General features: G+C 41.9%; 1 protein-coding gene across 2 annotated transcripts in view; it reads right to left on the bottom strand.

Annotated features, from left to right (window-relative positions):
- GPAT3 (glycerol-3-phosphate acyltransferase 3) overlaps window positions 1-22,762 on the bottom strand; it is a 57,195-nt gene extending 34,433 nt beyond the window's left edge. Inside the window, exons 1-3 of one of the 2 annotated variants that reach the window (XM_030878071.2) lie at window positions 22,668-22,762; window positions 21,796-22,082; window positions 14,152-14,218 (exon numbers count right to left, since the gene is read on the bottom strand). In XM_030878071.2, coding sequence (XP_030733931.1) covers window positions 14,152-14,218; window positions 21,796-21,936 — 208 coding nt within the window. In that variant the 5' untranslated portion in view covers window positions 21,937-22,082; window positions 22,668-22,762. Of the gene's footprint in view, window positions 1-14,151; window positions 14,219-21,795; window positions 22,134-22,667 lie in introns of those variants that run through there. The other variant, XM_030878074.2, reaches the window with a different exon arrangement.
- Window positions 22,763-24,308: the final 1,546 nt, after the last annotated feature.

Below are 24,308 nucleotides of genomic sequence, written 5' to 3'. Positions count from 1 at the left end.
TGTAATGAAATTTCTTGTAGCTGTTAAAAAAAAAGAAACTTTCTAAGTAATAATATGGAAAGGACTATAGGCTATAAGTGAAAAACTGGCTCAGAGTAGTGTTTACTGTACATCATCTTTGGTATTAGCAACTGAAGAAAATAACAAACATTTCCATTACAATAGCACGTTTGAGGTCACATAAAGAACCACTGGAACATCCATAAGACACTAACATGGCATAGAGGTAGAAAGTAACGGCTAGAAGCTACACGTATCAAAGCACATGTTTTTAAATTGCTATGATTTTTGTACCATGTGAATGTAAATACTACCTATGCCAGAAAGTTTTTAAAAGATGTGTAAACCCAAATTTAAAATGTTTACACAAGAACTTGCACACACATATCCTTTGTGTGTCATCTGCTGGCTCTCCCAGAATCCCATCAGTCTGATGGCTCAGCCTATGCAGAACTGCAAAGATGCAACAAAGTGAAACCATACTACGATCACTTTCCACATAAACCAGTGTCATCCCTGCATTTCAAATCTTACCCTAAAATACGTAATTTCTACGTTAGCTTTAGAAGTCCCTAATAACCCCACCACCACCTCACATGTGTAGACACTAACAGAAAAGCAGTTTACAGATAAGGTATTCACTGTTTTTATTTCTGAAAAAGAGTTGATAGAAAACATCTATTGAAAAATATAGCACAAAAGAGTATCAGTGGACAGAGGAATGAGGAGAGAGAAAATATAGAGTTAGAACTCTCTCTCCTCTGAGTTTCCACTCTCTCTCTTTTCCCTGGTTGATCTTCATCTGGTTCATTTATCTCTTCCTGCCCCCCTTTTTTCTCTAGTCTCTATAAATGTCTTTCACTCAGTGAGTTCATTCAATCTACCATTTCAACTTCCACCCTCTGCAAATAATTCCCAAATGTACATCTATAGTCCTGACGTCTTCCCCAAGGCTCACATGTTTTTTTTTTTGCTTTGGTTTTTTTGTGTGTGTGTGGTACGCGGGCCTCTCACTGCTGTGGCCTCTCCCGTTGCAGAGCACAGGCTCCAGACGCGCAGGCTCAGCGGCCATGACTCACGGGCCCAGGCACTCCGCAGCATTTGGGATCTTCCCGGACCGAGGCACAAACCCACGTCCCCTGCATCGGCAGGCGGACTCTCAACCACTGCGCCACCAGGGAAGCCCCAAGGGTCACATTTTTATATGGCTGCACAGACCCTCCACCTCTGCACCAGCCCCATGGCTCTGGTTCAAGGCCCCAATACCTTCCAGAATGGCTTTCCATCTACCACCCTCCTTTCTCCACTTTCCCCACCCTCTTCCTAACCTGCTTCCAAAAAGCTACCAGATTTGTCCTGAATTTAATTAAGTAATTTCTTGGCTTGGAATTTCAAGGCTTTTTAGGATTGAAATATCCAATCTCGACACTTTGCACCTCCAACTCATCTTCACTCATCCTAGCTCCAACCAGACTAAATCAGTTCTTGGGCCCCTAATATCTCTTAGGCTCTCCTACTCTCCTGCCTTTGCTTACAATTTCTTCCACCTGATACCCCTTTTTCTAAAATTACTCAAGATTCTTCACATCAGCAGACCTCCATTTTCCCCTTTTTCATTTTCCTTGAGCCCATGAACTACCAACCCCATTCACTATATGATGCAGGAGTTGTTTTAACTGATTATCAGCAAAGACAGGGGAAAAGTCCATGTTACATCAAACTTACAAAATATCACTTATAAGTTTCTAAAATTAAATCAGGCTTACACTAAAAGACAGAATGGATGACTTGTCCTATGAGGGTGAGGGTGAAATGGCAAGGCAATGCCCTCCCTTAAAAAAAAAAAAAAAAAAGATGTTAGTTCTTTTTTGTTGATTACAAAATGCCTGTTTTTCTCTTGTGCACATACCCTGATACACATGCCTCTGTATTGATTAGCAATCTTGGGCACAGGCTCATTGAGATAAGCATCAGAGGCTGAGCACTGTCACACGCTGGGATTTCTCAATGCCTGCTGGCATCACACACAATGTCTGTTGTCAAGGGTCATGCGGGTTGACCACTGACTGGCAAGGAAATTCACTGTTTAGAACATGAGTCACTGAAAATGAGGACATTCATTTAGTCAAGTAAATTTGTGCTAATGCTGTTGCAGAAGCAGGAAGAGGAAAGGATTCATCTGCATGATACACTAACAGATACCAACTTAATTTAATAAACAAAAAACTTACCACACTTTGAAAAAAAGAACATACACCTACCCTTTGCAAAGGCTTGGAGTACTTTACATAGTCTACCAAGCAGGTGAACGCTTGAATTAATCACACATAGCCAACGTCTGTACTCTCTATCCAATCTTAATCTCATTTTCTCTCTCTCTCCTTTTGTTTAAGGGATGGTCTCTGAAATTCATTATCAACTTCCCCTCTGCTAGTTAGCTATTTATGTATGTATGTATGTATGTATGTTTGTTTGTTTGTTTATTTGGCTGCACCGGATCTTAGTTGTGGCACGCAGGATCTTCATTGCTGTGTGCGGGATCTTTAGTTGCGGCATGCGGGATCTTTTAGTTGTGATGTGCGTGCTCTTACTTGTGGCGTGTGGGATCTAGTTCCCCAGGGATCGAACCCGGGCCCCCTGCATTGGGAGCACGGAGTCTTAACCACTGGACCACCAAGGAAGTCCCTCCCCACTGCTTAAATCAAGAGAATGCCACTGGTTTCAAAGGGATACCTGAAATCATTGCCCTTAATGCTGTTTTCTCTTGCAACTTGAAGAAGGTTGTCGTTTGCTACGTATATGCACTGTCTCCAGAGTACCTTAAATTTTGTAAAGGCCTGAAGCCATGTTCCTCCAAGTTGCTGTCCTCTGCATACAATGCATTTTTCCAGGTATCCAAAGATAATAAGGCCAAATGATCCACCGACAAAGTTTGTCCATGGCATCCCCTGCACCCTCAGGCATCAGGGTCCACTTCTATTTCCCAGGTGAAATTAGCAGGTGCAGGCTGCCCAGTGCTCAACACCAGAGAAGCACAGAGGCAAATCCTGTTTCCAGAGAGAAACACCTGGAAAGGAAGAAGGCTCTAAAGCCCTAAGAGAAAAGCGTCCCGTTCTTTACTCTCATTCACCAGGTATCCCAGAAGTTACAGGAGGCATAAGGGGTCTACTGGTTCTGCTCCCTGAGAAACCTTCGGAAGATGGGCTAGGGCTCCAGGGTATAGAAGCTCTTCTCTAGCCAGCCCAAGCTTTGGCGGAAACAGAGCTTTTGAGGAAGAGAAGCAGAGATACCAGGCACCTGACCTAGAAAAGCGAGGGAAGGGGTCCAGAGTAGAGCTTTTCATCACACTGTTCTGAGGTTGGCACACCAAGGAGGAGGGCCCTGCCTAAGAGTTTTGCTCACCCCCAGGGCATCCAGACATCACTGCCTTCTTCCTACTCCAACCCGTGAGAAAAACTGTCTAATCACAAGTCCAATGGGATCTCTCCTTCCTCTGAGCCCAAGAGCCTATTCTCAACAAACGTAGAACCCACACTATCTGCTCCCTATCTCCCCCAACTTGCGTGTACGAGGCATGTTTTGGTGCCCTTGCCCCTCACTTTCTTGTTGGTTCGAAAACTTATGCTGCCCCAAGTGCTTCAGCAAAAAAACAGAAAATTGGGAAATGCTATTACAAAATCTCTTGAAGAAAGGAGAAAAGGTGAAGAGGGCTTGAGGAGCTGTTGCTACTTTTTGGCAGAATAAAAGAACTGATGAAGAGCTTTCTCTACCCATAGAGCCAGTGACCCACAAACAGACACCAATGTTACAGAGATAAACACCACATAAAGACAGACTGAAAACTGAAATACTTAAAATATTTATAGGGAATTTGTTACAACCAAGACAAAAAGGCACTGCTAAAAAATGAAGAGTTTTGTTATATAATTTATACCTCTCCCCAACTTCTCAATTATCTATCCAATTTGCAAAAAATCTATATGTAATCTACCTACTAGTCTGGTCCAGTTTTCATATCCTTTTTTGCTAACGAGAAGTTCTTTCTTACATCTATCAATTTTTTGACTTCAATTTAAGCCAATCTTTTTATTCCATCTTTTATGGATATGGAGGAAAAGTGAGATGGCTTCCTCCTTCTAATAATTAACCAACTGAAAAATGTATAATCCCTCAGCTTTTTTTTTCTTTTTCTAAATTCAATAATCAACCCTCACAGATCTCATTAAACCCTTTATACAGGCTTCAGAATTTCCTCTTTACCACCCTTAATACAAACAGTAAACCTCAACTTACCTGTGCCTTTATATCACATCTAAACTGCTTTGCATTTGAGGCCCTTCATAACTTAATCTTATTTCTATCTTTTGTCTCTTCTATAAACGAAGCTCACTCCCATTGTTATTTAAATGATTCCCTCATTTTCCCAGTTTAGAAAGCCATCACCTTAGTTAACCTCAATCCACCTCCACATGGCCAGTTCAACACCAAACATCCACAAAAAACCCTCTCTGATGTCCCCCATCCAAAATGATCTCCTTTCATGCTACACTCATTAAGTTTCTTCCTCAAATTTATTATATTTCTATGTTTGTGGACTTCAATAACACCAGTGCTGCCTGATTCTCAACTGCCACATGGATATCCGGATCTTGGTGATATCTCCTTAACTAGGCTAAGGGTTGCTTGTGGGCATAGTTCCGAATATAACATAGGCACACGGAAGACACGCAGGAATCACTGTTCATGGCCAAGACCAGGGCTAGTGATTCAAAGCAGCGCATCACTGTGTAGTTAAACATGCTGGCTCTTTTATGCACTGCAGCATCAGTCTAGGTTCTGTGCCCTGCTTTCCACTGCCTGCTTATCTAAAACTCTGCCTGTGGCTTTCTGAAGGGGCCAGTTCCTATCATGTATGTAACCAAGCCTGGTTTCTTATCCCATTTTGGAGCATCCTCCTTGGGTAAAGGATCTTGAATGTTTTCCTTTTCTCTGGTGGCTCATTCATCAAAACCATCAAGGTTACTTTAAATTCTATTCCTGTTTCCTAGGCTGTTTAAAACCTGACTAATTTAAGAGTATTCAGTCCACCATACTGCACTTCAATGATGTCAAAGTCATCAATGTAACCTCAAACAATACAACCAAATCTAAGCCAAACCCAATTACTCAACAGGTTCCCTTCCTTTCAGTTAGTGGTCCTCTGATGAGCAGTGTGAGAAGCCCCATCTAATCTCCAGATCAGGAGTGTGACAAGGTTTCATCAGGAAGGCCAACCCCAGGTCAGTTGGTAGTGAGAAGCTGTCTGCAGGTTTGTGCTAAAGAGGACTTTTGAGGTCACATCTTGGTTCAGTGACAAAGACGTCATCAATTAGTGATGTCTGTCAGGGCCATGGGAAGGGTAACAGGTAGAATGGATTTGTTGACTGTGTTATTTGGGATTAAGATAAAAGCAAAAGCTTTACTGAAATAAAGCTTCTATTTTCCTGATTTCTACATGGTTTATATATCTATAATAGAATAATTTGCCTTTTTTGTATTGTGAGTAATTTTCTATTAGTGTCTCTCAGTTATCAAGACTAAAAGTACTAAGCTAGAAGTACTGGTGATGTACTTTTAGTCTCTTGAGAAAGGTGGATGAGAAAATCTACCTTCTTTTTCATCATTATTTACCCCAGTTAGTTCTCCAGAAACTTATAAAATAATCAATGCTGATTATAAAATGGGAGGATTTTAGCCCCAGATATAAATACTAATCACAGAATTAAATATGTGTGTATATCCATTTTAAAGCATAAGTGGGGTGGAAGTATGGACATTGCAATCAGTTGCCAATCAACACTGCAGAGAAACCAACAGGCATTTAGAATAACAGGCAGAGTTTCATTTTAACAATTAACATTTTAACATCTCATTCAATACACTGTTGACCCATATCTTGACTGACATCCACATTAACTTCGTTTATTTGGACATAAGTAGTCTGATTAAACAAGAAATCCCACAACACAGAAGAGTCCATAAACTTCATCATCAAATGAACCATCAATTCAATTAAAATGTCAACCTTATGGTTTGGCATTTATGTACAGTATCTTTGATCATAATGCTGGATAGTCTTAATGGATTTGTTTTCTTTAAAATTTCTGTTGATGATTTAGGATTGAAATGTTATGAGTTTCCTAGGATGTGACAAAGCCAACACTCAGCAGAGGAGATTCCATTTGTGGAAAAGTCACCTCAACCTTCAAAGGGAGAATTAGAAGACACTGGCCAGAGGGGCTGGTAAGGAAGGCATGGTTTAGGGTAGGAAGTGATGGCGAGGGATTCTGAGTAGGAAAGACAAATTGGGATTCCTTTTCAGGCTATCTTTGACTAGCGATGTGATCTGAAGCAAGTTATTTGACCTTCTTCACCTGTAGTTTTCTCATCAGTAAAATGAGGATTAACAAGATGTTATCCTCATGTAAATAATGTAAATTAATTTTGCACAGTGGAGTTGGTGTATAAGAAATAGTGGTGATTATTATTATTATTGATAGGTTCTTATCTATAAGGCAGAAACAAAATGGAGAAGCTCTGGAGTTTTGATCAGGGTTTTCTCTGTGGGGTAGGGTGGCCAGAAGCGGTATGGTGAATGGGAGGTTGGTTTTGGGAACACTTTTTTATTTATTTATCTATCTATCTATCTATCTATCTATCTATCTATCTATTTATTTTTGGCTGCGTTGGGTCTTGGTTGCTGTGCACGGGCTTTCTCTAGTTGCGGCGAGCGGGGGCTACTCTTCATTGTGGTGCACGGGCCTCTCACTGCAGTGGCTTCTCTTGTTGCGGAGTATGGGCTCTAGGAGCACGGGCTTCAGTAGTTGTGGCGTGCGGGCTCAGTAGCTGTGGCTCATGCGCTCTAGAGCGCAGGCTCACTAGCTGTGGCGCACGGGCTTAGTTGCTCCACGGCATGTGGGATCTTCCCGGACCCATGTGCCCTGCATTGGCGGGCAGATTCTTAACCACTGCGCCACCAGGGAAGTCCCTGGGAACACTTCTAAAATGACAAACTGGATTTTGAATTTGATGGGCACCTGAGGAGATGTCTGCTCCTCCCAACAGTAAGGACAACTCTAAATAAACAGGGGATGTGTTCTCAAGTTGACTGTCCTATAATCTGATCCTATTATCTTTTCACTCTCAAAGAATCCTTGTGTCTTAGTTTTCACCCAGCTTTTTCAAACCTCCACAGTTCTGAGATGAAGGTACCCTCTTTTAAACTACTGAGGTATTTGGGACTAAGAGAGCTAAATCACCAACAAGATCCCCAACTAGTTACTGCTGAGGATAGAAAGATTTAAAACCTGTTTATATTAGGTACAGTTTTTTAAAAACTAATTTCACAGAAAATAGGGACAGGGCACAGGGCAAGTCATCCACTTTGTTACAGCTGTATGAAAAGAAAAACAATCTGAAAAACAGTAGAGAGTATGTTTTATGGGCTAAAATATACCGGAAAACCTGGTTTATTAGCATGGGAGCCTTTCTTTCTGTGACTTACCACTTAAATTGCTCTTTCTCCACCCATCCCTCACAATGCAGTTAAAAGTATTAGGCTGCTCTGACATTCTGCCTTCCTCTTTCCTGCCAGAACCACTCCATCTCGCTTACTCATTGTTGGCCAGAATTACATGCTAAGTCATCTACTTTCAGAGGTGAGAGCACATACTCATATGCAAGTCTCTAACCCACTCTAAAGTAAAGTTTCTCCTAAAGAAGCAGTCTATTTTCCTCGGATTACGAGGTGAAGTTTGAAGTTTGTCTCACCTCTACCTTTCCTTAAGGAACATGCCTCCTCTGCCACCATCCAGAGACCCTGTTAACACTGTGATTCCCATGCCTTACCTTGCATTCTATCTTCCCCCAAACCAGCCACCAAAAACTGTAGAAATCAAGTTCTGCTCCTTCAAGGGGCTATTAGTTAGAAAGCTAGAATAAATTATGCATAATTATGCCAGTGAGAGTGGCATAATAGATTAATGCATTATTCACTAAGAGAGGTGGTTCCCGAAGGAATGGTCCCAAAGGGGGGGGGGTGGGAAAGAGGAGGGTTTTGCCCCCAGGGGACAGTTGGCAATATCTGGAGACACTGTTGGTTGTCACATTAGGGGTGTGCTACTGTCATCTAGTGAGTAGAGACCCAGGACACTGCTAAGCATCTTACAACACATAGGACCTCTCCCTGTGACAAAGAATTATTCTGCCCAAAATGTCAGTAGTACTGAGGTTGTGAAACCCAGCTCTAAGAGGTAATATATTTCAGTTAACAACGCCTTTGTTCCACAGGTTTAAGTTTCTATTCCAGGCACTAGGCATGCTGACTAGAGATGTATTTTGGAGCATGTAAGCATCAATCACACCCCTGAGACAGGTACCTATTTTCTATTCATATGAAACTAGTTCCATTTATCAGACTACAGACTCTAGCTGAAGGCTTAATGATATTTTATTTGGTTGGTTTTCTTAATGTTTATGTTTAAAATACAAGTTTAACCAAAAAAATGAGTTCAACAAAGAAAAAATTCCATTGTCATATCTGCTTCAGATATTTTTGAAGAAAAAAATTATAGGTACAGTTAAAGCCCACCTCCCCATCTGTTCTCCTCCCTCCTAGCAGATATATCATTTCCACATGTATTTTATACTTATCTACATACCTCTACATAAATATATAGTTATCTGTTTAAGGTACTAAATTTTAAATGAATGTTATTATACTATACATTTCTTCTCTCTCAATGTTTGTCCATTTTGTTTTCTTCTTGTAAATCCAGTTAGTTCATTTTGATCACTGTACAGTACAAATAAAGCAGCTTACATAATTTTCCTCCTAAGGAGTGACTGGGTCGTCTCCACATTGCCACTATTTGTATGCACCTGTAACACGTCTCCTAACACACATATGCTGAGAGTTTGGGTAGGTCTGGTACCTTAGGAGAAGTGGAATTGTGGGGTTACAGTGCTACGAATTGCCAAATTGCTCTCCAAAGTGTCCCTGAACTAAGTTTTCATTATATTGCACTTAGAAATGCAGATGACTGATCTTACGGTTTTAAAACAAGCAAACAAAAAAGAATCAAACCTTTGCCTTCTGCAGAACTATATTAACATATTAGGATTAAAATACATGGTATGCTAGTGAATTTTTTCAGAAACACCTTCTATCAAGTAATTTTTGTTCCAAGAAGAGAAACTGTACTCCATATGTCCAATAAAGGCAGTGTCAATAAATAAATAAGCAAACGTATTTGTGGACCATGACTGAATGTCAAATCAAACAATCAGTTATCAAACCATTTTGAAACTGTTAGAGAAATTTATATATGGATTATGTATTAGATGATATTAAGAAAATATTAAGCTTGTAAAAGGGATAAAAGCATTGTGGTTCTTTTTTAAAGTCCTTTTTTAAAAAATGTATAAAAAGATGAAATCTTATATCTGCACTGAATACTTTAGCAAAAACTGAGGACTGATAGATGAATCAAGTGTGGCAAAATCTTGACAAAAGTTGGCTATACGGGTTATCACACTAAGTGAAATAAGTCAGAAAAAGACAATTATATGACATCACTTACATGTGGAATCTAAAAAATTAGCACAAATGAACTTATTTACAAAACAGAAATAGACTCACAGACATAGAAAACAAACTTATGGTTTACCAAAGGGGAAGCCAGCGAGTGGTGGGAGGATAAGTTAGGAGTATGGGATTAACAGATACACACTACTATATACAAAATAGATAAACAACAAGGACCTATTGTATAACACAGGGAACTATATTCAGTATTCTGTAATAACCTACAGTGGAAAAGAATCAAAGCAAAAACGGATAGAGATATACACATATATACATGTATACCCAAATCACTTTGCTATACACCTGAAATTAACACAATACTGTAAATCAACTGTACTTCAATTAAACAAAAAAAAACAAGTTGGCTATATGGGTCTCATTATACTATTTTTCTACTTTTGCTTATGTTTGAAAATTGTCATCATCATCATCGTCACCATCAGGCAGATAGACTAATAAAAGCAGGTAGACATTTGGCTGTGATAAAGAAAATCTCAACCTATAACCCTTCCATATCCCATAACTGGATTATTTTTCTCTCTGCAAGTAGTCAGACACGTTCTAGGATTTTATGAGCAAGATAACCCCATTAAATGCATTATAGTCCATATCCTTGAGGACAGCAGACACTGATTTATATTCAGAGAACTTACACCAAGACAATAGTACGAAATCAACTTAGCTGATTTAAACAGACTATCAAAAACGGCCCGCCCAAGACAAAATGAGTATAGAACATGACACTCCTCAAATTTCTGTTACAACGTATTATCCCACACTTTCTGTGAAGTTCACAGATCTGCTTAATATTGATGCAACTAATATTGTATTGGCATCAACATGGCTAGTCAATTCTCACAAAAGAATCCCAAATGTAGGGCTTCCCTGGTGGCGCAGTGGTTGAGAGTCCGCCTGCCGATGCAGGGGACACGGGTTTGTGCCCCGGTCCGGGAGGATCCCACATGCCGCGGAGCGGCTGGGCCCGTGAGCCATGGCCGCTGAGCCTGCGCGTCCGGAGCCTGTGCTCCGCAACTGGAGAGGCCACAACAGTGAGAGGCCCGCGTACCGCAAAAAAAAAAAAAAAAAAAGAATCCCAAATGTAAAAGTAGAGAGAAACGTTAGGCAGCCTGAATTCTCTCTGGACACTTACAACATCAAAGGCTTCACCGTAGCATTTTGTCCTTTGTGTGTGTTTGAGGGGAGGAAGAGGTGGAGGGGGCTGAGGGCAAGAGATACTGGGCAGAAGAGAAACTTAGCCCAGGGGCTTAATTAACGGTGGGCCAGGTGACCCCAAATCCTTGCTGGGACAGGGCAACGTGGAGGACCTGAGGAAGCAAGTGCATTTCCCATTGCCAACAATGCCGAGTCCGGCCAGCAACACAACCCAGGGAAAAACACCGGAAGGACTGAGCCAGGGCCTCTACTTATCTGTATTGTTTAGGACTCACTCCCCGGGCAAGGGCACCTTCAGGCCTTAACTCCTGCCTGTCGACATATAGTCGCTAATCACTGTGATGTCCTAGCATCGTAATGCAATTACAGTGGCATTAATCCTGAGTCATGAAAATGACATAATTAATTACATTCATTTCAATCACAATTAAAATTAGTGACTCATTCAAGTCTGACAGCATAAGTTCTGGAAATCAGGTACCCAAAGAGAGAGACTGGTGGCTTCTTAGAGTCAAACGGTCCCTTGAACTAGTTACAGCAGAGGAAAATGAAAGCTGCTAAAATCTCCATCAGACCACAAGCCAGGGTCTGAGAAGATGCATTTGTTCTATGGCTAGAGTGGTAAAAGTACAGCTGATGCAAAGCAAAAGACCCAATACCCTTCTCTCTTCTTGTTTTACCACACAGTTCTCAGGGAACAAAAACTAGGGTAGAGGGTAACTCTGTATTCTCCACTGAAGTTGAATGCTTACCTATAACACAGTTACTTGAAGGGAGGAGAAAATTTATATTCACCACTGTATTAACAATGAGAAAAAGTCCTTAAACCCAGAAGAGGAAGGTACAATGATAGAGCTTCTTAAAGAGCTTTTATTCATGATCATATCTGAAGCTCAATGAGCTGGACAGTGTTTTAACAGAAGACATGGTAGAGTACAGCCAAGGACAGCGAAGAAGTATTTAAGCACAAAGATAATAATTCCCGAGGTTCAGCTTTCAGTTGGCTTATTCAATAAAAGCACAGAAGAAGTACAACACAAGAGGGGTTTAACTGGAGAGGGAGACTTGAAAACTGTTTCCAGAAATGTGCTTCACCAAGTAGAAGAGCAGCAAAAGGAATTTTCTGGTGCAGAAAATAAACATAACTCTTGTCCCTCTTTACCTCATCTCTCCCTCTCAATTCCCTAAACCTATCATCAGCACTGTATCATTCGACATCTCAAAATTGCACCCACACCCCTGGGACCCATGGTCTGCCAGTGACCCTTGCCTAAACTTTGGCCGGCTCAACATTGACTTGTGCTCGGTTGGCTGCGGTACAGAGACACGATGCTCTGAGGGCAGGCGACTGCACCAGCCAGGCACACAGGTGCTCAGTGTTTCATCACCCTCTGCCTCTGTCTAGGACTGTGATACTACCTCTCGGCTGACTCTAAACACCAGAATGTACAGGTGTTTAGAGTCAGCTGAGACTGACTCTCAACAGGGCACACACCCTGCCACAGGGCGACTCAAGCAGGATGTAAGTCAGGATGGGAGTAGAGGTGCATACCATGTACAGTTGAGGTATTAATACAGATGAAAGCAGCACATAGCAGAGCCTAAATGAGATCTCACCTCATCCTTTGCTTATGCCACTATTTTAGCATTTATCACAGTGGCCTATCAGATGCCTGTCTCCCCACAGGAGCCATGTCTTAATCATCTTGGGATCCCCTGTCAACCTCACAGGTAGCAAATGCTCAGTAACTACAATAGTCAATTCCCAACTGCACAGGCTAAAAGGGAGAGCAGCCACTCTGAATGAAATATGATAAATTCTGTAGGCATTAGCCACACTCTAAACCATTATTATATACATTTTCTCCTCCTACTCACTTCCACTCTTTCCTGGAGGTACCAAGAAAAAGGCAAAGACCAAAAATAGAAAAGACAGATGCATGATTAAAAAAAAAAAATCCAACAAGTGGAAATATTCACTCTCATTAGGCTGAAAAACCTAAAACAACACTACAAACACCCTCAGCTAGTGGTTTTTTAATCCTCTTAACCTACCAAATTGAAACACTTTGTGCCCTTTTAAATTCATGGCCCAAGACATGCGCCACCACCACCCCAACCTGTAGGGTCCCATAGAATTTCACCCAAGAACAATGACAGCCCAAAATCTCACCAAGTACAACAAAAAATCAGCAATAAAGTTTGTTCTCTCCTTAAATCACAAGGGCACACATTTAAAAAGAACCCAGAAAAAAAATTTAGTAGATCTGCTACACCTGAGAGAAAGTATCTCTCAGGTCAATAAGAAGAGGACCAAGTAGAGCCAGAAATATCCAATCTTGGTTAACATGTTATTGGTGCTAACCCTTTGGTGTTTAAGTGGACACCATGAAGCTCTACTAGTTGCTTTAATCATTTGAACATAACAATCTAATTACACAAAAATGCACAGATGTTTTCACTCAGATTCTTTATTTCCTAAATGCACTATAGCATATAATTTCTACAATTCCTCTTAGACAAGCCTTCAGAAGATAAATTCCTTCTAGTGAAATGTTTGACATTTTGACCATCTTTAACCCTAAATCAGATGGGCACAAAATTGTTTCTATATTATTTTTGAAAAACACATAAAGCCTTAATCTTTTAATTAAATCAAGGGTTTATTTCTCCTTAATTTCACAGCCAGCACTTCCACAGAATTCTACTCCCCTTTGAACCCAGTGTCTTAAAAATTCTTAAAATTCTTAACCCAAGTGAAAGGGTTTATTGGGACAAAGGCAAAGCACACATATAGAAGCAGGGACTGCTTAGCTCGGCTGACTTGTTAACTCACTTCTAACAAAAATTAAGTGAGTTTCTTTACTACAGGACTTTTCTGAGCCTTTGTTACTATACATTATTAGTCCCCAAAAGGAATGTGTAGCATGTGGTGATTCCCAAGCTTATTTCACAAGGGAGTTATTTTTTTCTTTCATGCATTACTAATTAGTTTTTAGCAGGAAAGAATATTTTGAGGAACATACTTTCAGAACCACAAGTTATAAGGTGCTAATGAAACCTCAAACATAGGTTTAACTTAACACCAGGTAGTCCGATTAGCCTTTTTTTTCTTAAGACCATTAACTACCATGGGCAACCACCTTTAAATACATACCTTTAGAAATACCCTATAAGAACATGTAGATGAACCAGCACATATTACATCTTTACAGTAAAAACTCATCCAAAAGTCAGAAGGCGGCTATTTTGCATAAAGGTCAGAATTATGAACAATCCAAGGCCCATAAAATGTACTACTCTATGCATATTTGAAGGATACTTTAACCATTAAAATGAAAAGGAAGACTTACCAACAGAAGCTGAGCTTTTAAGAACTGATTCCTTTGAGACTCCTTTTTCAATTCGTAACGTGGCCCACTGTTCAAAAACAACAAATATTAATGTAAACTGTGCCACAGACACAATGCAAGATATTTAAACCATGCTTATATAGACGTGAAATTAATCATTAAGCCCTGGTGTTATGTGAATTGAAGAGATACCCCACTGAATCTCTGATATAAATAGTATTCCAAATCCCAGGTATACTCTTATATTAGTTACTGGTAATGCCCAAATAAAAGGAGGAAAAGATCATGTTTACCCTATTAAAAAACCCTCACACACACCTGGTACCCCAATAAATTACTCCTTGGAAAAGTCAGAAAGCATGAAGGGCAAGAGCATAGACTATGGCATCAAGTCTATCTGGGTTTAAAATTACTTAATCCCTCTCAGCCTCAGTTTCCTCATCTGTAAAATGAGGATAATAGTTCCTATTCCATAGGGTTGCTATGAAGATTAAATGAGATTAACACATGTAAAGACATAAACACAGGGCACAAAGAATATTATTTTCATAAGAAATTAGGCATTCAAGGATGAGACACACTCAAAGATGCCTAATTGCCTGTATCAGACAAAAGCTTTCAAAAGGAGCAGTGTGAGACTGGGAAAGCTGGAAAGGAATCCATGAAATCACTAACTAAAAAGACATCTGCCAGGAGACTGGGATTGACACTACTATATATAAAATAGATAACTAATAAGGACCTACGTATAGGACAGGGAACTCTACTCAACACTCTGTAATGGCCTATGTGGGAAAAGAATCTAAACAAGAGTGGATATATATATATATTACTGATTCACTTTGCTATACAGCAGAAACTAACACAATATTGTAAATCAATGATACTCCAATAACAGTTTTAAAAACAAACAAACAAAAAGTTAAAAAGACATGTGGGGGCTTCCCTGGTGGCACAGTTGAGAATCCGCCTGCCAATGCAGGGGACACGGGTTCAAGCCCTGGTCTAGGAAGATCCCACATGCCGTGGAGCAACTAAGCCCGAGCGCCACAACTACTGAGCCTGTGCTCTAGAGCCCACAAGCCACAACTACTGAGCCCACGTCCTGCAACTACTGAAGCCCGCACGCCTAGAGGCTGTATTCCGCAACAAGAGAAGCCACCGCAATGAGAGGCCTGCATACCACAACAAAGAGTAACCCCCACTCGCCTCAACTAGAAAAACCCGCGCACAGCAATAAAGACCCAACGCAGCCAAAAATAAATAAATAAATAACTTAATTTTAAAAATCTATATATGTATTATGTAGATGACTACAATTCTAGAAGCTAACAATGTCTAAATTGACCTTATTTGGGGAGGTGGGAGAAGAGCAAAACAAAAGGTAAAAGGCACTATAATTATAATTACGACTTAGGCACTCTTGAAGGGGCAAAAAGACAGAATTTATTAAATATGTCAAGGCAAAAACCCAGTTGTTGCTGGGTTTGAAGGGCTCAAGCAGAGAGGTAAACATTTTTTTCTCAAATAAATAAGAAAATAAGTAGTAGAGAATAAATAACCTAAAACATGTACACGAAGGTCAAGGAGCAAAGCATGATCTGACTACGTCAGGACCCCTGCACAACATCCCAAAGAGCAAAGTAGGAACATGCCATGGGTGCTTAGAAAACAGCCTATGAATAGAGGCTTAATCTTCCCAGCTTCAAGTGGCAAGTCACAAATGATAATAGGCTCAGAGTCTTAATCTGGTTGCGTCCTTTTCTCTTCCTTGCTGATCTAGGCAGGAATTCTCAAACTCCAGACTTTACCTCCCATCTCTTCTCAATAGAGGTAAAGGTTTATTTCCACAGTTTTTCACTTTAAAGCCCTGTTACCTATTATCAGTTGTAAGGAGACCTAAGACATGATTAAGATAAAACTTTGTCAACAATCAATCATCCTTATCCTGGAGCTCACTTTTTTCATTGTGGCATGTGATTTTATATTTTATATAAATGGTAATTACCTTAGACTAGAACAATTAGTCCATGCTTATAAGATGGAAAACATTAGTATTCTTTGGCTATTATGGGTTGAATTGTGTCCCACACAAAGCACCCCAAAAATTCATGTGTTGAAGCCCTAACGCCCAGTGCCTCAAAATGTGACTATATTTGGAAACTGGGCCTTTAAAGAGGTGACTCAGTTAAAATGAGGCCCTTAGGGTGAGGCCCTAATCCGGTATGACTGGTGTCCTTATAACAAGAGGAAAAGAACCAGGGTCATGTACAGAGAAGACAGACCATGTGAGGTCACAGCAAGACAGCACCATCTAAATCTAAGGAGAGAGCCCTCAGAAGAAACCAAAGCTGCTGACACCCTAATTTTGGACTTCTATCCTCCAACACTGTGAGAAAATACATTTCCATGGTTTAAGCCACCCAGTCTATGGGACTTTGTTATGGCAGCAAACTAATATGGGGGCATTCCTCCAATAACATGATGTGCTCCAAAGAGCTCCCTGTGCCATCATCAGAAGTTTCAGAAGACAGACCCTCTCCTGAAATGCTAACTCTGAGGTCTATCCTCCAAAATGTAGTTACAATGTTCAAGATTAGCAAGTTTTAAGGTTGGAGGAGAAGTCACTTAATGCCAAAAGGAATTTGTGCTGGAAAACGGTTTTCTTCTTTGGGCTAACTCTCCAGTGAAAATGACCAAGTGCCTATGCTCTGCAGCTGGACAGACAGAAGTACACATGAACTGCAGTTCTGCCACTTCCTTGCTGTAATCATCTCAGACAAGACTTTAACCTCCTGGGGTCTAAGTTTCATCATCTCTGAACAATACCAAGGGTTGTTGTAAAGATTAAAGGAGATAATCTATCCAACGACCATCACACAATCGGCCACAAGGTAGAAAAACATTGGCTTTCTCCTCCCTCCCTACATCTATATAGGTGCCAAAATGATCAGTTTGTTTTCCAGACCATCAGTGCATCTCCCAATAAATAGCTATTTCTCTTTCACCACGCCAGCTTCTCTAGCTGATCAGGTAAGCCCAAATACAGAGGAAGAATATCTCTTTAGAGGTTCTAAATCTCTTGAGGTATCTCAGGACACATCTACCTCAAGGCACCAGGAAAGACGCAGCTCTGTCTGCAAAGGGCCCTGAAGATAGCAGCTTCGAACAATCCTGGCTACCACTCCCCATCTCACTACGCCTACCAAGAAGGATGATAACTTTCAATCCGGTTTTCACCCCCACTTAATTTCAAAATCCTCTTGGAAGAAAATAAGTAGCTGTCCACAATTCACCAAAATAAAGGGTTAAGTATAATTTTTAAAGCTTAGGCCAAAAGCTTGCAAAAACGAGACACTGTCACCTAGACAATTCAACTTTCAGTTTTCACACTAAAAAGACATTTAAGAATTGACTAAATAGAGGGAAAGGAAAAATGTATAAAATTATATAAAAATTCAAAATATTAGGCTTACTCAAATAATAGCTGGCCATCATCTGTAGCAAAACAAAAGTCTCTTAGCAGAGTCTGTCATTTTAGCAGAGTAGAACTCAGATTCAGATTAAAATCCTGATTCTACCACTGACAGCTGTATGCCACTGTCCAGACAAATCACCTCTCTGAACCTCCATTCTCCAGTCTATCAATGGGAATAATAACAGACCCTAACCCAGAGAGCTGCTGTAGAATTAAGTTATCTGAAAAGCATATTGCTTTGGTAGCTTTTATTATTACTTTCTGTCATAAAGAGTCATGGCCTTCTAGCAGATTTATTATATTTCCAACACCAGGGATAATACCTGAGTGTTATAATAAGAGGTGTTTATCACCTGAAAATTATTGACCTGCCTTTTTAAAATGACGGAAAACTAATTGGTGGATGGAGGAAATGGTAAGGGAAAGAATAATAACTAAAATAAAAGGCAGGAGTAGGCTATTCTGAGTATGTATGTGTGCTGACCCATCAAAGATCTGAAGGTAGGTTAAACCTTAGCCACACAGGAGCAAAAAAACCCCCAAAAAAATACAACCAAAGAGTGTTCCAATTCAAACTCCACTAAGATTTGAGCACCTACTATGTATCAAGTGCTTTTATTCACCTTTCTTCATTTAATCTGCACAATAACTCTGTGAGGCATATTCCTGTACACACATGTAGAAACTAAGGTGGAGATGTTGAGTGATTTGCCCAAGGTTACAATGCCAGAAATTTGGAGTAAGTTGTTCATGCATCCAACTTATTCCTCAAAAGTTGAGGGAAAAATCAGTCCATTAACATTTATCTTCTCTGTCTATTGTTTGTATTATCTGGTTAGATTAGATAATTTACATATCATTCCCCTGCCTTCTTCTTCTCCATCAATCCTATATTCTCTTCCCATTCTTTATTTCCCTCTATGAACCTTAGGCCAATGAATAGCAATCCTTAGGTCAATCAATAGGAAGCATCATTAACCTTGCAGGGCTGAGAACAGCATATTTCAACCTTTAATCCATGCTCCTGTTTGACAAACATAAAAAATTCACACACACTCTCCCAGAGATTCAGATATATACATCCCACCATGCAGATGGACTACCCTCTACAAATCCTCTCAGCCAAAAGTTTTACTTTTCATGGTTTTATTCCTAAAACAATTTTCCCTAATATACTGCTACCATATTGGCATATATACTCCTAAGAAATTGTTATATACCCCTTGAAAATCACTGGTTTAGAGAATCACTACACTTACTCTAGGCTAAGAATTCAAGCCTTACCCTCAAGCAGCTTGCCATATCAGGGACCTATGAACACATCTAGAGATATTCAGCAATGCAGAAGGCAGCATTCAGTAGGTACTCAATAAATAATTATTACCTGAACTGATGAGCTAAGAAAGGGCCCCAAGAAGAGCATATAGCTGGCTGAGTTACTTGACAATTACCAGTTACCACAGTCAGCTATTCTGAAGGTAACCCACACACATTGCAACCTCCAGAATTTGAGTTTATGATCACAAAAAATCTAACCATTGTCAAGAAAACTTATCAAAGTAAACACATCATGTACCAAACTAAATGACCTTTTAAAATGGTGTGTAAATTGTGACCAAGGAAACCTGTGAAATAGCTAATTCCAATCAAAGAGCCCAAAGAATATTCTTGGGACTGGAATGCAAAAGAAAGAAAGAAGCAAATCAGTTGAGAACATACTAAAGAATAATGAGTAGCAGAAAGGCAGGGCCTTGAATGGACTCTACAAAAAGGCAGGGTATGTTTCCAGATCTAAAGATGTTCTAATATTAAACAACCAGCACACTTTTTAAGAGAATTATCCCCATAGTTGGCAAAAAAAAAAAGCAATCCACTGTACCAACCTCTGCCTAACAGAAATGTCTCTGAAACATCTAACGCTGTTCTGGTTAGAGGATGGAAAACCCTGGGTTGCCATCTCCCTCTTCTGTGCCTAAAGCAGATATCGCTATGGAATGATAGCTCTTTCCTGAGGGGCCCAGCTGCTTCCAAACACAGGCACTCCAGGCAGCTACCACCAAGTCAGAGTTGGCTCACAAAATGAATCCCCATTCTAATTCCATATATGCCAAGCATCTCTCTGACCTAATAACTTTGGTCTGAGCTAAGAAGATGGTTCCTTATGCTGCCATCTACCTGGTTTCCAAGCTAGGTGGTGTATCTCCCTCTATAATTAGAAAACTAGCATTCTTGAGAGTTTGATTAACAAGGAGTGCACCTCTAAGTCTCTTCAAGTCTAGATGGACAAAAGTTAAAACTTGAGGCCCTGCCACACTGAAGCCAGACCCTGGACTGGAGACATCCCTTCAAAGTATAATAGTTATTTGCCAGGCTAACAGCAACTAGCAGGCCTCTCTCCCTGACATCTCTTTAGCTGTATCCTGACTTACTCAAGCAAGCATATAGGAGTCAGCAGCTGGCAGACAGGTGTGCAACTTACTTTACTCTATCTTCACTTGGGGTATCAATTCCAAAAGACATTGCTACATGGGAGAACAGTTCAATCATTTCAGTTCTGAGAAAGAGTGAACACCAGCTGAAGAGGATCAACTGCTACGGGGAGAGTATTCTGAAGATCTAACAGTAAGAGGTAGCTAAGAAATTCACAGTAGAATGTGACCAAGTTCAGAGTGTGACATCAACAAGATAAGTTCAAGACTGTGAAATATCTCCCAAGTAGAAACAACAGAACTTTTAAAACATGAGGGCTGAGGATGAAGAATCAAATATAACTTCAAAGACTAGACAGAAAAATAGCCACAAAGAGAAGTACAACAAAAATGTGGGGTAAAACAGGAGATAAGCAGCCAGAATAGATTTGCAGGAGATTAGCTGGTGGGAGATCTGCTGGTAATCTCCAGGTAAGAGATAAAAGATTAGAGATGTATATCTGGGAGCCACCCTCCTGCCTGAGGGAGAAGAGCAAATAAAGCCACGCCTGGGGGCAGACATAGAATAAGGGCAGAAAACTGCAAACCGTATTAGAAGGTACTTTAGTAGCTACAGAAACAAGGATGCTAGAATCTAAGTAATAATATTATTACTTTATTATTACTTTAATAATAAGAATAATATTATTCTTTTAATAGTAGCAAACACATACAGATACCATTCTAGGATGCTTGACATATTTTAACTCACTTAAACAACCCTATGGAAATAGTTGTTATTGTTACTCCTATTTTATATATGAGGCAAATGAAGCACAAGAAGTAGGTGACTTCCCTATGGTCATATACTGAGAAGCAGAGCTGGGATTTTGGTACCAAATCAAAGCAAATCTGCATCCAAAGTCTGCACTATTAACCAATAGCTGCAGGCCCTCTCCTCAGTTAAGACTCCTGTCTCCACCACTTAATTCAAGCAAACCACTGAACTTGTCAGAGTCTCAGTTTCCCTACCTGTAAAAGGGGGAATAACACTTGCTCTCCCTACCTTCCAAGGCTTTGGGGAGCATCTGATGAGAGGATCAACAGGGAACCCTCTGTGATTTAATAAAGCCCTGTATTAAGGGTAAGCTGTAGTTGTTCCCCATCAGGCCCACTTAGAGTTGAGGTCAAGGAATGTAGATTTTTCAATGACATTTCAAGTGCCATTGGTTAGATTAAATTTCCATGACTCTGTTAAAATATAATCAGACTTCTTTCTACCATCCAGCAATTGGTGTCTTATATTGAGCATACACTAGAACATGATGCCTTTCTGGACAGGACGCCTTAGTCCACGAAAGGACCTCTGAAACCTGGGGCTGTAAAAACTAAGGACACTGAGGTGACAGCTGCCCCGCAGAAAGGATATAAAAAAATTCGGTGATAGAAAAGGTGGTTGCATTGATATTCTTATCAGTAAAAATCATAATAACAACAGCAGGGGGTGGAGGTAATTCTGCCTCCAACCGCAGCAACAACAGGGTGGTCCAGTGGTTTTAGTCCGAATCCCTCCAGCTCTGCGGGAGAGGAGGGATGCAGCCGCGAATAAACTAAAACGCACACCCCTCCAGACCACTGACTTTACTTACTGGTCCCCTCGCGTCTACTCGTCTTTCAGCTCTACCTTCGTTTCGCATCGCCCCAGGATCTCCCTAAAGCTCTCGGAGGAGGGGCCGCGGCATGCCCCCATGCGCTCACCTCTAAAGTTTTCACCAGGATCTTCATGTAGAGCTCGGAGATGCCCAAAGACAACCCAAAGGCCGAAGGCAGGAGTATGAAGCCGAGCACCAGAGTCAGCCAGGTGTAAACGATCTTCCCGGCCAGCTCCGCGCTATCCATGGCTCGGCGCACCCAGAAGGGGTCCACGGAGGAGGTCCGAGCGCGACAGCTTTCCCTGTCCCCAGCTAGTCGGTTGGCAGCTCCGGGAGCAGAGGTGCGGGGCCCGGCTCCCCGGAGTCAGCGCCGCCGCCGCCTGCCTCTCACCTCTGCAGGGAAAACAAGAGAGGACGGGAAAAACTTTCAGGAGGACAGCAATTTCCTTCCTCTAAGGGCTCCACCTCGCCGCGGCCGGCTGACTCTTTCTGGGCTGGAGGCCCAGGCCCCCTGCTGCCGCTTGCGCAGACCTGGTAGCGCCCGCCAGGCGACCAGGGCTGGGGGTGAGCGTGGAGACACGCGAGCGCAGCGGGGAACCTGTCCCACCCTGTGCCTGATTTCAGTTGGGTGGTGATTGGGGCAACTCAGCGTTGAGTCACGGAGGCCCTCCCGGAACGAGGATCCCTGCGGCGCCGTGCACCGCACCACCTCACACCAGCCGCTGGCGGAACTGACGCCTGGTCCAGGACTGCGCTGCTGGTGGGCTGGCTCGGACGCTCAGCGCCCAATTTCTGCACCCTGCCCTCGCCCCACCTCCTCCGCCACCCAACGGGGAGCTCTAGTAGGGATCTGCACGGAAAGCGCCGCAGCCTCCCGGGCGGCCTCCAGTCTTCCCCGCGCCCCGCCTCGCCAGCACTCCCAGCGGAGGTTCTTCAGGGAACAGAGTTTTCATCTGCAACACGTTAGAATTTTCTCACCCCCGGAATGAACTACTGACGTGTCCGGAACGCTTGAGAAGGTCCTGCTTGTGTGTGTATAAAACGACCTCTCGGCAGGGCTGTCAAGGAGAGGGAAATGCCCGCGGCGCTACTGAGCTGCGGCTTCCTCCGCTTCCAGGTCTCCCACTCCCTCTTCTCCCTCCTCCTTCCCCTCCCTACTCTACGGAGCTGCCGGGCGAGATCTTGCTCTTCCTGAAAGTGGAAAGTTTTCTCCACGAGTCGCCTTCCCGGCTCAGCCGCCGTTCCCTTGGCACAGAAATCCTTCCGCCGAGGGTCGCTCTCTTCCTGGGGCAAGATTCCAACTACAGCTTCCCCTACCTTTCACCCAACACGATTCTCACAGAAGCCACAGAAAAACACCAGGCCCCCTCAAGCTTCATCCAGCTGACGCGCGCTTCCAGGGAATTCAGTGCCCGCATCGCTGCCTCGTTAGCCCTTCTTAGAACAGTAAAGGGCAAAAAGCTTGTACGGGTATTTACTTCACTGCGGTTCATGCCTCTTAGAAACCTGATCTGTTTTTAAGAGTAAGCATAAGAAGGGATGTTGAGATGTAGTAGATAAGAAAATCAGGCTCCCCCCGTTTCCAGATCGTCACTGAATGGGACCAAAATCTCGTACAGGTCTCTTTCGGGTGTAATTTCAAGCTAGAAAAACTGGGACGGCAAGCAAACTGAATTCAAAGAGTGTTGACAACAAATACTGCGAAAGAGGCTGCCTCGGCCCAGGGTGTGGAGGAAATGGAGAGCGGAAGAGAGGAGAACCCCCTGCAAAGAATGTAAATGTTTGGCTTCTGCACCTCCTGCAAGGCAGGTATCACAACTCCTTACCCCACTAGGAAGGGAAAAAAACTGTAACTTGGTCCTAAAAACCAAGCTGAGAATGAAGAAGTGTCAGGCGCTTGGCTTCTCAAAATTAAACCTCTTCATAGTCTGCCATTTTACGAAAACAAACAACAACAACAAAAATCACACATGCCAAAATTCGTCCAAAGTCTTTGCTGGAAACAAACAAATATTTAGCACAAAACTTCAAAGGTTATATTGACTCATTTAACACCATACATTCAGGCAAAGCTCTTACCCTCCTTTTATTTCCTCAAAGGAAGATGACTAAGGAATGCTGAATGATTGTACCAAAGTTTACCCAACAAGTCTCAGTGCAGGTAATTTCGTTTAAGGATGGCCTTTTTCTGCCCATCCAGACAGAGGAGCTGAGTGCCCACAGTCTCCAATGATTTCTTGTTGTTCATAACCAAATTTCATGAACGAGGTTTACTTCTTTGGTTTTGGTTTTGGTTTATTCTTTATGTAAGAATTATTGTCCCATAAGGGACTTCCCTGGTGGCACAGTGGTTAAAAATCCGCCTGCCAATGCAGGGGACACGGGTTTGAGCCCTGGTCTGGGAAGATCCCACATGCTGCGGAGCAACTAAGCCCGTGCACCACAACTATTTAGCCTGTGCTCTAGAGCCCGCGAGCCACAGCTACTGAGCCCATGTGCCACAACTACTGAAGCCCGCATGCCTAGAGCCCGTGCTCCGCAACAAGAGAAGCCACTGCAATGAGAAGTCCACGCACCGCAACGAAGAGTAGCCCCTGCTCGCTGCAAGTAGAGGAAGGT

This window comes from Globicephala melas, chromosome 5 (assembly GCF_963455315.2).
Source record: "Globicephala melas chromosome 5, mGloMel1.2, whole genome shotgun sequence".
Classification (NCBI taxonomy): Eukaryota; Metazoa; Chordata; class Mammalia; order Artiodactyla; family Delphinidae; genus Globicephala; species Globicephala melas.
The sequence above is the reverse complement of the archived record's forward strand: the minus strand, read 5'-3'. Positions and strand labels throughout refer to the sequence as shown.